We start from the raw sequence: 13,072 nt of genomic DNA, 5'->3' as shown, positions 1-13,072 counted from the left end.
TCTGTTGCAGTCTGCAAGGGCCTGCCTGTTTAACAGTTTCCCTGTTCCCCATCATTCATTCGCGCATTCATTCTCAGGGGCTTTCCGCACCGGGATCCTTGTAGCAAATTGTTTGCTGAACGAAAAATCGCCATTTAAAATAGTGCAATTCGTCATTATGCATACCTGACTTTGTAGTGGAATCCAGTTGCGTTTCTATCGTTTCCCACAAGCTTCCGGTCTCAGCAAAAATCCCTAGAAAGGAAGCGCTATTGCCAAGCTCGTCCCGCCCCTGGCCGTCAAGCAGCCAATGGGCAGCCGTTAGCATGCTCCCAAACAACCCCTTTCCCTTTAAGAAAGGTTTAAAAAAAAAACACACACACACCCATTGCAACGAATATGTGTTGATTCGTTGCAACGAGAGACCCATCAGCTGGCAGGTGTGTTTGAGCTGTCGTTTCATCGTTGCCACGCTCCCCCCAAGTGAACCCCCCCCCCCCCCGGGCCCAATTTTCGGCCGAAAACAGTGTAAAAAATAAAGGGAAAATACATCAGCAAACGGGCTTCTCTGTTGTTTGTGCTTAGTGACTAAACAGCTCTGGGGAGGGACTGAAGCCGGGGAAGCCTCTAAACAGGCTTGCTGGTGGGTTGAACTTCGCTCGCTCTGAGAAAAAAAAATGGCGATCGCTTCACCGGAAGATCAGAGGAGAGAGCCAGGGGGAGGGACTTTGTAGAAACCACAACAATGGTAACGCACAGAACTTTCCCGCTAGTGTTGCAGATTGGTTGCAGGAGTGTAGCGCTTTCCGGAGGGTGAATCCACTTTTGGGGATTTCCCTGAAAGCACTACAAGGAAGCGCTTTTTGCGGATTGGTTTCAGGTGTGTGGCAGATTGTCAACGACGTTGTGCATAATGGCAAATCAGTAGCGTTTTCAATTGGCAACCATTGTGCGATTTTGAAGGCGTGCGAAAAGCCCCTCACAATTTCTAATCCATCTTTCCATACACTAGAAAGAGTTGATGGAATCTAGATATCAGAACTAAGAGAAAAACAGAGGGAGCTGGGAATCTAGCTCAGGGGACTAAAACCAGAATAAAAGCTGAGTGAACAAATAAAAAAAAAGTCTTACTATCTTTACATTACCATTGAAGTAAAAGATTCTTGGAGCAAAACCAGATTGTACTACTTTCATTATTAGGTGATGAACTGCCCAATGACATGAGGATACCCCTGGACAAGCAAGACAAACTCCACGGCTGCCTTGAGCATCTTTTTAATCAGGTGAGTGACATTTAGTGCAAAGCTCACAGTAGCTTTGACTCCAGGCTATGAGAACATTCCATGATCTCTGTCCTTCAGTCATGGCTGGCAAGTAGCAATAGGAAACTATGTTCAAGGCGCATAGTGCTGATCATATGCTGGTAGAACCTAAGTTCTACTTCACTGTGCAGAAGCAGAGCAAAGACCTGCTTGTGGCAGCATTCAGTCCAGATCTCACCAGCTCCTGAACTCATGTCATTAAAGCATGATGATTATGTCAAACTACCAACATTTGTCCAAACATTTGGGATTCAGAAGTGCCCTTCATCTGAACATGGAGATTCCATTTACCTATTATATTTCACAGACTTAAACTGCATACAGATGGATAGCTATGCTGGTCATAAGCAATAGAACAAAGTTTGACACATGTCTTCATATACTTCTTCAGATCTGTGCATGCACACAAAAGTTTATATCTAGAATTATACTTTGTTGGTCTTAAAGGAGCCACTGGACTCAAACTTTGTTCTGAACTGTATACATTTGCCTAATTAGCAGTGATGGCCACAACAGGACATACTGAATTCTACACTCATGTGGGACCTTAATCTATATTTGATTGTTTCCTATTATTGTTCAATTGCCAAATAATAGGAGTGTGGATAATAATGGAAAGGCCTGGTCTGTGGTTTATTTTCATACAAATGATCCCTGCAGATATAGGCCTATATCAACGATATAGGCTAGATATCAGGAAAAAAATTTTCACAGTCAGAGTAGTTCAGCAGTGGAATAGGCTGCCTAAAGAGGTGGTGAGCTCCCCCTCACTGGCAGTCTTCAAGAAAGGTTGGATGCACACTTTTCTTGGATGCTTTAGGATGCTTAGGGCTGATCCTGCGTTGAGCAGGGGGTTGGACTAGATGGCCTGTATGGCCCCTTCCAACTCTATGATTCTATGATTCTATCCTTGCTATCAACTCCATTGGATGGCTAATGAAAGATTTCTTCACCTAGCAGTCTAATTAAAAAATCCCACTTTCACAGTGAGCCATAATTTGCCATGTCACGTCCCTTCCAAAAAGTATGGGTTGTACTTATCCCTACAAACCTGATTTCTAGGGAAGTGAACAAACCGTAATTTGCATTTTGATCTTAACAACAAACTGTGGTTAACCACGAAAGCTATGATTAAATTGCTGCCTGCATGGCTAGGATATAGGATGGATCCCGTGAGCTTGCAGAAGCATGAGGATCCCCCAGGGTAATTCTGCTTGATGGTTCAGTATTAAGTCTCGATGCTGTCCTGTCCTTCCTGTGTCTTCAAGTTCATAAGCCTGCATTGTTTTATTTATTTATTATAATATAATTTGGCTTTTATACTGCCACTCCCTGCAAGTGGGCTCAGCATGGTTCACATAATAGCGATAAATATATATATTAAAATTAAAATACAAATATTTATTATGTATTTATTCATTTAATTTACACACTGGCTTTCACTGTGACGTCAAATGCACATTAAGTTTTAAAACATTAAGACATAATGTATCAGTCTCCGTGGCTGAACATGGTCTGGCCATAGACCAAATGCATTTCAACCCAGAGGGTCTTCACCGGTGGTCAGATAAACTATATGCACACATATAATGGTACACTATAACAATGAGGCCTGGTTGATGGCACAAGAATCATATAACATGAAGCTCCAAACGATATATAGTAGAGCTCACAATCAAAACTCAAAACTTAAGAACCACCATACTGTCCAGGACCAAGATTCAATCCTGAGTGTGCATCCTCACATGTAAACCAATAGAAAGTTGTTAGCACTGGACAGAATGGCAGTTTAATGTTGCTTTTAAATCTTTTTAATGTGCACTTAATAATAAATAACTGTAGTTTAATTTTTACATACATTTGCTTTATATAAAATTTGTATAACCCTTTGGGTTCCTGACTTGTTTTCTCAGGTTGGGCTTTTGTTCCTTTTGTCTTATATAATAGCAGTAAAACATAGCATTAAAAATTCACTAAGCACGTTAAAAACATTAGAGAATCCAGTACAACCCCACCCACCCCATTCCCTACTGCAGTATTTGCCAGATACTGTTTCATCAGATGAAGAAGCCATTTCTATTTGAGCAAACACCTGTTTTTCTAAAGTTCAGCATGTTTAATTGCTTGTCTGCCTAGTCACAATCTCACTGGAAATTCCTGGAGCGTTTTAGGAATGACCATAGATGCTTCTTTCTGCAGGTGGACGCGATCAATGCCCTTCTCAAGGGACCAGTAATAAGCAAGGCCTTTGAAGAAACCAGACATTTTCCAATGGACCACAGTTTGCAAGGTAAGCTTCAGAAGGATCAAGAGCACAGGAGAATAAGCATTCCTTAATGGCCTGGTGAATATATTACCTCCTCAAGCTTTGCCTGTTATTAGGAACTTGAGACTCTGCTATAAAGTCACAATGGTCTTTCCTCCTCTTCCTCCCTCCTGTATTCTTGCACATGAATCCATTGTCTTCCCTTTTGAGGGCTAACCATGATGTAATATTGCACATTCACCAGTGTTAACATGAACCACAACTGACTTTACCCAGAATTTGCAAATTTACTTCAAACATTGATGTGAAGCTTAACCATGGTCAAGGGGCAAACGCAGTGCTCTACCATGGGTAGCAGCCGAAAAGGAAAGGAGTGAGAATTCATATATAAAAGTGGAAGAAGGAAGGATTCATCCCTTCTTTCTAGGCTTGTACTAAGAAATCATATTTAGTAGATTAAGTAATTTAGTTGCAAAGGAATGTTTCTATGGACACAAAAATTTTCATCTGCCGTTATCCCATCTCCTTTCCCTTTGCAGCCTTAAAAAAATGCCCTCCCCTGTGCAGTTCTTGTGGGTCTCCTTTCCCTGAGGATTAGTATTTGGGGGGATATTTTAGAGCACAGTGGAAGCAGGGAGGCAAGGTAGTCAGGCTCTAGTCTAGATGATAATCCTTCCATCTGCAGAAACATCCCATGCTCTTTACATTTTTAGAATCAGTTTATTTTCTTAGAAGGAAATAAAGTGGTAGGGTAGGATTCATCATAGTCTTTTGGGATAGAACCCATGTCTTCCATGTTTGCAGATGAGGTGCAGGGTAACAAGCATCATGCTTGTTCACATTTTACACAGAGAAATGCTCCTCTGTAGAACAGAGGTGCAAAGCACCAGGCACTTAGAAGCTGCTGATGGCTCAGAAAACGGAACCTTGCCTCTGGCACATGGGCAGGTTGGGGCTCCTCTCAGGTGTGGTTGAACCACATGGGTGCTCCCTGCATCCAGAGTGGTGTTGTGGTTAAAGTTGTTGGATTAATATATAGCTGAGCTGGGTATGGATCCTTGTTAGTGCCGTGGAAGCTGGCTGGGTGACCTTGTGCTATTCTTGCTTTCTTAGTCTAACCTACCTCACAGGGTTGTTGTGAGGAGAAAAGGGAGAAAAAGGGAACGGGGAGAAAAGCATAGTAGAAATGAAGTAAATAAATAATAAATGAATACAGCATTACTTTCCTAGTGTAGTTAGCTCCCCCATCACAAGAAAACCGCAATGCAAATGAAAGGAATTGCATTTTTTCACTCCAGAAATAAACCAGGTTGCCATAAATCTGTGCCCTCCACACACACACACACACACACACACACACACACACACACACACACACACACACAGACACTGATTCTGAGATTTTTTAATCCCAAAATGTAATTTTGGGGTTTATAATAATAAGAATAAGAATAACAACAACAATAATGAATTATTAATTATTTAATAATTAATAATAATAATTAATAATTATTATTTATAATAATTATATAATTATTAATAATAATAAATAATTATTATTTATAATAATAATAAACAAACAACGATTTGTTTATTTTTCCTGTCAGCCTAGATATGCATGCACTTCAGCTAGGATTTTTGTCAACCTTTTAAATATTAGGATCTTTAAAGAAGAAATACTATATTTCTTTGGAAGACCATGTGCTCTGCTTCTGGATATCTCTAGCATTGTAATGTTCATCCAAATCTCTCTCTTTAAGCACCAAACAGCTGCAAGTCTGCAATTAAGTCATATAACACACTCTCCATTCAAACACCTTGGCCATGAGGTCCTGATATTTTGCTAAGAGTTCTCCTTGCAAAATATTTTGCTAAGAGTTCTCCTTTTGTGTGTGTGTCAACTCCTTGAAATGAGAGTGATTGGCATTATGTCTTTCCCATAATCACCCATTCTGCATGCAGTGGAATAATATACCATTGTAATTGAAAAAAGAGGGGTTTGCAGGACTATTGGTGTAAGCCTAAGACTTGACCGTGGAATGCTTTGACTGATGATGCAGAAAGACCTCCAAAGTTTCATGGAAGATGAATTGCTTGAAAATGTCGGGAACCCGCTTGCTAACTGAAAAAACAGGGTGCCCCTTGAAGAAAACGTCACGCCAGGCCGGGTGGACGATACAACAGGAACAAGCTTTATTTCAGCAACGTGGAGTCCGCTGGTATGGAGTAAGAGCTTCCACCGAACTCCAGGTGGAAGCTCTCTTTTATACAAAACCCACCTCCTTTGGCTGTATTGCCCCACCCAGTACTTCCGGAGGGAACATGCTGATACAATCATGACTCATGCACATATGCGAGGTTTTCCGGGGTTCCCGATGGCCCATTTTCCTGGAACAAAGGGCCATCTCCGGGCCCTTGTCAAAAGGTGGAGGGGGACATTGAGGTTCTTTAGCGGCCATTGCCACCTCAACGATCGGGTGGGGCGCCCAGCTGCCGGCTTGCCTGTGATCACCATGCCCTACCTCCGTGATCGCGGGCGCCTCTGATGGCGGGGTTCGGTCTGGTTCCCAAGCCACCAAGGATCGAACCACGACATTCTGCCCCCCCAAAGGTCCATTCTCCAACCCCCCGGGACGGCCAGGATACCGCTTGTGGAAACGTTCAGTGAGTCGGGGCGCAAGGACGTCCGCTGCCCAGACCCATTCCCGGTCCCCCAAAGCGAAGTCCTTCCATTCCACGAGGTACTGCAACTTCCCCCTGTGGAGTCTAGAGTCCAGGATATCCGCCACCTCGTGGTGCTCCCCCCCCGGCAGGACCTCGGGCGCTGGCGGGGAAAACACGGGGTGCCAAACGTCACCGTCCGGAGTTTTTTTTAGAAGGCTCACGTGAAAAACGGGATGGATGTGCCGGAGGTTCTTGGGGAGCTTGAGCTTGACCGAAACTTCGTTGATCGGGGCCAAGACCTCGAAAGGCCCCAAAAACCGAGGGCCTAGCTTCTTGCTGGGCAAATTCAACCGGAGGTTCCGGGTGGAAAGGTAAACTCGATCCCCCGGTCGGATCTCCTCAGCTGGTCGTCTCTTCCGGTCGGCGTCCTCTTTCTGCGCTGCCTTGACTTTGTGGAGCTGCTCCTGCAGCGACTTCCAGCAGCTCCCGGCACGCTTCCCCCACTCGCGAAGGTCGGCCGATTCCCGGGCGGGGACCTCTCCAAGCTCCGGGAAGTGTCTCAGGTCTGTCCCGTAGACGACGGCAAAAGGCGACATCTCCGTGCTGCTGTGGTCTGCGTTGTTGTACGCGAACTCGGCCAGGGGGAGCAGGGGCACCCAGGTGTCTTGATGATAGGAACCGAAACACCGCAAGTACTGCTCCAGTACTTGATTAACCCGCTCGGTCTGCCCGTCCGTCTGGGGGTGGTAAGCGGAGCTCAGCCCTTGCTCGATGTCTAACAGGCGCAGGAAAGCTTGCCAAAACCGGGACACAAATTGTGAGCCCCGATCGGAAATCACCTTGTCCGGCAGCCCGTGCAGTCGGAACACGTGATCCAGGAACATCCGAGCCAACTGTGAAGCACTGGGGACACTGGCGCAAGGAATGAAGTGGGCCTGTTTGGAAAATAGATCTACCACCACCCAGATCACCGTTTTCCCCTTGCTGGGAGGCAAGTCTGTTATAAAGTCCATGGAGATCACTGACCACGGCCGGGTCGGGACCTCGAGCGGGTGCAGCAGCCCTTTCGGCTTGCCAACCCCCGGCTTGCAGGTCAGGCAGACAGGACAACCACTGACGTAAGCTTTTGTGTCCCGCCGCAGACTGGGCCACCAAAACCGCCGCCGGGCCAACTTCCAGGATTTTACGAAACCGAAGTGCCCGGCGGTCTTAGCATCGTGGCAGAGGCTGAGGGCTTCCGGTCGTAGCCCTTCCGGGACGTAGACAGCCTCCCCCCTCCGCCAGAGACCGGAGTCCAAAATCAAAGAGTCCCGGAGCTCAGCCAGCTCCTCGTCTGTCCCGTAGGCTGCCACTAGGCGGTCTCGGAGCGGGGCGGTCGCCGGGTCGGGCTCCCATTCCCCCCGGGCCCGACGCCTAGTGACGACCCCCCGTCCCAGCTGCTCCTCACCGAACACAGACCTGGTGCAGGGAGCGTACCCCTCCCCATGATGCGGCAGCCGGGAGAGGGCGTCCGCGAGGAAATTCTCTTTGCCGGGGATGTGACCCAGCTTGAAATTGTACCGCGAAAAGAACTCCGCCCACCTCATCTGCTTGGCGTTCAGGGATCGCGGTTGCCGGAGCGCCTCCAGATTCTTGTGATCTGTCCAGACCTCGAACGGCTCCTCTGTTTCCTCCAGCCAATGCCGCCATTCGGTGAGGGCGAACTTAATCGCAAACGCCTCCTTCTCCCAGGTAGACCAGTTCCGCTCCGTTTCGGCGAATTTTCGTGAGAGGTAGGCCGCCGGCCTCAGCTGTCCCGCCTGGTCTCGCTGCAGGAGAACCGCCCCGGCTGCTGCGTCGCTGGCGTCGACTTGTACCACCATCGGCTGGGTTGGGTCGACGTGCAGTAGCGTGGGCTCAGACGCGAAAGCTTGCTTGAGGGCCAGGAACGCTGCCTCCGATTTCTCATTCCAGCCGAGCGCTGCGCTGGGCCGCGTGGCGCGAGGACCTCTCCCCTTGGTACCTAGCAAGTCCGTGAGGGGAGCCACTACGGAGGAGTATCTGGGGATGAAGCCTCTAAAAAAATTAGCAAACCCCAGGAAGCTTTGTAGCTGTTTCCGGGTGCGGGGCCTTTCCCAGTCCAGCACCGCCTGCACCTTCTCGGGGTCCATAGCTATGCCCTGGGCTGAGATGCGGTAGCCCAAATAGTCCAGGGAGGGACGGTGGAATTCGCACTTAGCCAGCTTCACGTATAGGTGGTTTGCCAGCAGGCGCTTTAACACCTCCCTCACCAGGGTCACGTGCTCTTGGGGATCTTGGCTGTAGATCAGGACGTCATCCAAATAAACAACCACCCCCTGAAACAGAAGGTCCTGCAACACCTCATTAATTAGACTCATGAAAACCCCAGGTGCCCCGCTTAAACCGAACGGCATCACTTTAAATTCGAATTGTCCCAATTGACAGTTAAACGCCGTTTTCCACTCATCCCCCTCCCGGATGCGTACCCGGTAGTACGCCTCCCTTAGGTCCAACTTAGTGAACAGAGTCCCTTTGCCCAGCCGGGCCAGCAAATCCGGGATCAGCGGGAGGGGGTAAGCGTTCCCCGCTGCGATGGCGTTGAGGCCCCGGTAGTCCTGGCACAGCCGTCGGGACCCATCCTTTTTCCGGACGAACAAGACTGGAGCTCCCATGGGACTGGAAGCGGGCCGGATGAAACCTCGGGCCAGATTTTTTTCCAAAAACTCCCGGAGGTCCTTGAGCTCACCCTCACTCATTTTGTAGATGCGCCCTTTGGGCAGTACCGCCCCCTCTGGGATGTTGATAGCGCAGTCCGTGCGGCGGTGTGGGGGTAGCTCGTCCGCTTCCCGCTCGCTGAAAACGGCTGCGAGGTCTCGGTACTCTGGCGGGACCTCGGGCTCTGGTTTCTCCTGCTGCGCCGCCGCCGCTCCCCTGGGACGCGCCGCCGTCCTCTTGTGGCTGGAATTCTCGCGGGGGACCCGATGCCGTGCACCCACCGTCAAGTCGAACTTCAGGGTCCCCGCCCGCCAGTCCACCACGGGGTTGTGTTCCTTCAGCCAATCCAGGCCCAACACCGCCCGATATCCCGCTACGGGGACCTGGATCAGCCACCGCAGCTCTTGGTGGTCCCCTATGTGGATGGCGATAGGACCCACCTCCTCCCCGAAAGGTCCCCCCTGAATCGGGCTGCCGTCCATCTGGACGAAAACCAGGGGAACCTTCCGAATGCGCTTCGGTAGCCCCAAAGCCCGGGCTATCTGGGGGTGGACCATGCTGTGGTCGCATCCAGAGTCCAAAAGAGCCTCCCCCACCCAACTTAGTCCGTTCTCCGGGTTCCGGAGCTCTAAAATTACCACGTTCGGAGGTCGCGCCTCATGCTGTAGGGGTTTTCCCTCGCACCGCGGGACCTGCTGCCCGGCGCCGTCTACAGCAGGTCCTGGCCGTTTCCCGTCGCCTGGACGCTTCCCGGTTCGTTGCGGAGGTCCTCCGCCCGGCGTGCCTGCTGGGGGCGTGTCGCACCTCCCCCCTGGGAGAGCCCGCGGTCCTCCCCCCCTTGCCGTTGGCACGCTGCTGCGAAATGTCCTGACCCCCCGCATTTCAGGCACAGTCCTTCCCAGCGTCTCCTTTCCCGCTCGGGGTTCGGGGGTCGTTTGGGGCGAGAGTTGTCAGGGCCCGGTCTTGGCGCCTCGGCTGACCCGCCTTTGGCCTCCCGGGGGGGTGCGGCGGCCCAACCCAGGCTGGCTTCCAGCTTGGCGACCACGAAACACCACCCCTCCAGTGTAGACAGATCTTCTTCCGTCCCCTTGATCACGGCCCATTCCCTGAGCTTCGGGTTAAGGCCCTCCCGGAAGTACTCGATTTGGGTCTCCTCGTTCCAGGAGAACACCTTGCCTGCTTCCCTCCGGAAAATGTCTATATAGTCCATAACCCCCCTAGTACCCTGTCGAAGTCCCTTGATCCGACTCTTTGCCTTGTCCTCAGCCTGGGGGTCCTGGAATCGTCGGCGGAGCGCGACCACGAAGTCCTGCAGGTCCTGAGTTGCCGGGTCGCCGCGCTCGGCCAACCCCAGGTACCACTGACCCGCCTTGCCCTGGAGACACGAGGCCACCCCCCAGACCAAGTCCTCGGAGTCCTCATACCGGTCTCCATATCTCCGGGCATGCGTCAGCGCGTGGAGGAGGAACTGCGGGAGGTCGTCCGGCGTCCCGTCGAAACGCGCCTTAAGCTCTGGGGGGGAACGTTTTGGAGAGTAGTCCGACCCCCTCCGGATCCGGGATTCTCGGCGTCCGCCGTCTCGTCCTGCTCCGCTCCACCGGCTACCAACTTGCCCAACGACGCCGTGCCGCTCCCTGCCTTGCACGTCGCTCCTGCGTTGGTCCGGCTCTCGCCGCCCCGTCGGCTCACCTGCTCCCCCGAGATCCTCTGCTGTCTCGCCTCTCCGCTGGCCGTCTCGCCTACTCGGGACTGAAAACTGCTCCGGGTCGGGGTCCGGGGCCCGCTCACCAGTGCCGGGCTCGTCCTCGTCGCTGGAGGCGTCCTCACTCGACGCGATCCCCTCCGCCGTTGTATTACCAGTCCCTCCGGGCCCGGCCCGAGCTTGCTCACGGGCTTCAGCTGCCTGCAAGCGCCTGGCCAAGTCCGCCATGGCCCGCCGCAGGTCCTCTAGGGATTCCTCAGGTCTTACCGGGCGAAGCGCCTGCCTCAGCTGGGTGTCCCAGGTTGGGGCCAACCCCCCAGACCTCGGCGCGCTCCCCGCCGTGCTTGGGAACCCCATGGCCCGGCGCCTTCCCTTGGCCGCCGCTGCCGAGGGTCTCGGGGTCCCGGACAGCTGCTCCTGGCCCCCCGATTTTCGGAGGAAATCTCCCGGGGACATTAAACCCATGTTCCCGGGGTTCGTGGGGGTCGAGACCGCCTCGTTGCTTGAAAACGCCATCTCTGGATCCGTCCCGATAAGCGCTCGGATGCGATGCCGACCCTGGAGTTCGGGGGGAAGCTCTTACGATGTCGGGAACCCGCTTGCTAACTGAAAAAACAGGGTGCCCCTTGAAGAAAACGTCACGCCAGGCCGGGTGGACGATACAACAGGAACAAGCTTTATTTCAGCAACGTGGAGTCCGCTGGTATGGAGTAAGAGCTTCCACCGAACTCCAGGTGGAAGCTCTCTTTTATACAAAACCCACCTCCTTTGGCTGTATTGCCCCACCCAGTACTTCCGGAGGGAACATGCTGATACAATCATGACTCATGCACATATGCGAGGTTTTCCGGGGTTCCCGATGGCCCATTTTCCTGGAACAAAGGGCCATCTCCGGGCCCTTGTCAAAAGGTGGAGGGGGACATTGAGGTTCTTTAGCGGCCATTGCCACCTCAACGATCGGGTGGGGCGCCCAGCTGCCGGCTTGCCTGTGATCACCATGCCCTACCTCCGTGATCGCGGGCGCCTCTGATGGCGGGGTTCGGTCTGGTTCCCAAGCCACCAAGGATCGAACCACGACAGAAAAGTTCACAGCGGGTCAGTTGTGTTTTGCTGTGAAGCAATCCACTGCAGTCCCCCCCCCCCAAAAAAAAAGTTTTTCAAACTTTCTGTTGCTGCTTTTGGCTTGGAGTTGAACAAATTCCTGTAATCTCATCACTCATTTTTATACAGACACTGTTAAATGCATGCAGCAAATAGTGCATTTAACTGATTTTCTTCTACAAAGCAGAGAGTATGAGAATTTGAGAGAGAACCCAGGATATGCTTGGGTGTGTTTCTCCCCCCTCCTTCCTCCATCCCTTCTCTGTAGCCGATACAAGACACATTTCCTGATCATGAGCCACGTTTCCTTTTCCTCTCTAAATCTGAATTCTCTCTTCGCTGCATTACAAATGTTGTGGACGAAGAGGCCGATATATTTGGTTAAATCAGCAGATTTAGAACAAGGAAGTTTCCTTTATTTATTTCTGCACAGATGGTCCATAGATGTCTACTGTAGGGATTGGAAAGTCCCTTTGCATTTGAGGGGTTCTCCTATAGATTGCATCTATTTTAGATGAAATCCAGAGAATGATTAAAATGTGGGATTCACTGCCAGAGGACAGAGTGACAGGATGCTGGACTAGATAGACCAGTTGTCTGATCCAGCAAGGCTCTGCTGAGATGCATGGCAGAATCTTTGAATTCAGTATCTGACCACTGGAGTGGCTCAAGCTGGAGCTTGAGGTTATTAGTTACATGGACTGCTGCTGATAATAGTAGCCCTTTGTAGTATTTAGGGATGGGCACAAACTGGCTGACGAATTTGGGCTGGTTCATGAAGCAATGTTCACAAGCTGAAGAACTGCCACGAACTAGCACAAATTTTGATGCAGTTCATGGCAGTTCATGAAGAGGAGCTTAAAACACGACTTTCTGCTCTTCATGAAAAACAGCTTAGCAGTGGTGAGCAAAAAGCAGGGGGTGAAATGACTGTGAGTCATTTAAACCCTTACTTTCTGCTCCCCATGGCTTTTTGCAGGGAACAGAAAGCAAGGGTTTAAATTTGAAGTTGCTCATGAGCTGATGCAAATTGGGTCAGTGTGCAAAACCAACCTCCTGATTTGAATGGGTTTATGGTTCCATTTGTGTTTCAAACAGAAACGAAACCACAAAAATGTGGTTTGTGCCCATCCTTAGTCTCATTCTCTTCCCAGATAGCATTTTGGTGCATGCTGTGACTGCCACACCCTGAAAGCAGCAACCATTGAAATGGATATGCTGGGGGGAGGGATGTGAACTGTGATGGTATCATGCCACTGATTTTGGATTACTAGATTATGCGGGCAAAAGAAGAGGAGCTGTTGCAGAGCTGCTGCTCTCTAC

The 13,072-nt window shown here is 50.7% G+C and overlaps 1 protein-coding gene across 5 annotated transcripts in view; it reads left to right on the top strand.

Annotated features, from left to right (window-relative positions):
* PREX1 (phosphatidylinositol-3,4,5-trisphosphate dependent Rac exchange factor 1) overlaps positions 1–13,072 on the top strand; it is a 253,178-nt gene that overhangs the window by 221,137 nt on the left and 18,969 nt on the right. For all 5 annotated transcript variants that reach the window (XM_077335562.1, XM_077335563.1, XM_077335561.1 and 2 more), the window contains exons 28-29: positions 1,180–1,262; positions 3,501–3,591. In XM_077335562.1, the coding sequence (XP_077191677.1) occupies positions 1,180–1,262; positions 3,501–3,591 (174 nt within the window). The remainder of the gene's footprint in view (positions 1–1,179; positions 1,263–3,500; positions 3,592–13,072) is intronic.

The sequence above is a fragment of the Paroedura picta genome, chromosome 4, assembly GCF_049243985.1.
Source record: "Paroedura picta isolate Pp20150507F chromosome 4, Ppicta_v3.0, whole genome shotgun sequence".
Taxonomy (NCBI): domain Eukaryota; kingdom Metazoa; phylum Chordata; class Lepidosauria; order Squamata; family Gekkonidae; genus Paroedura; species Paroedura picta.
Note: the sequence above shows the minus strand (reverse complement) of the source record. Positions and strands in the feature narration are given on the sequence as shown.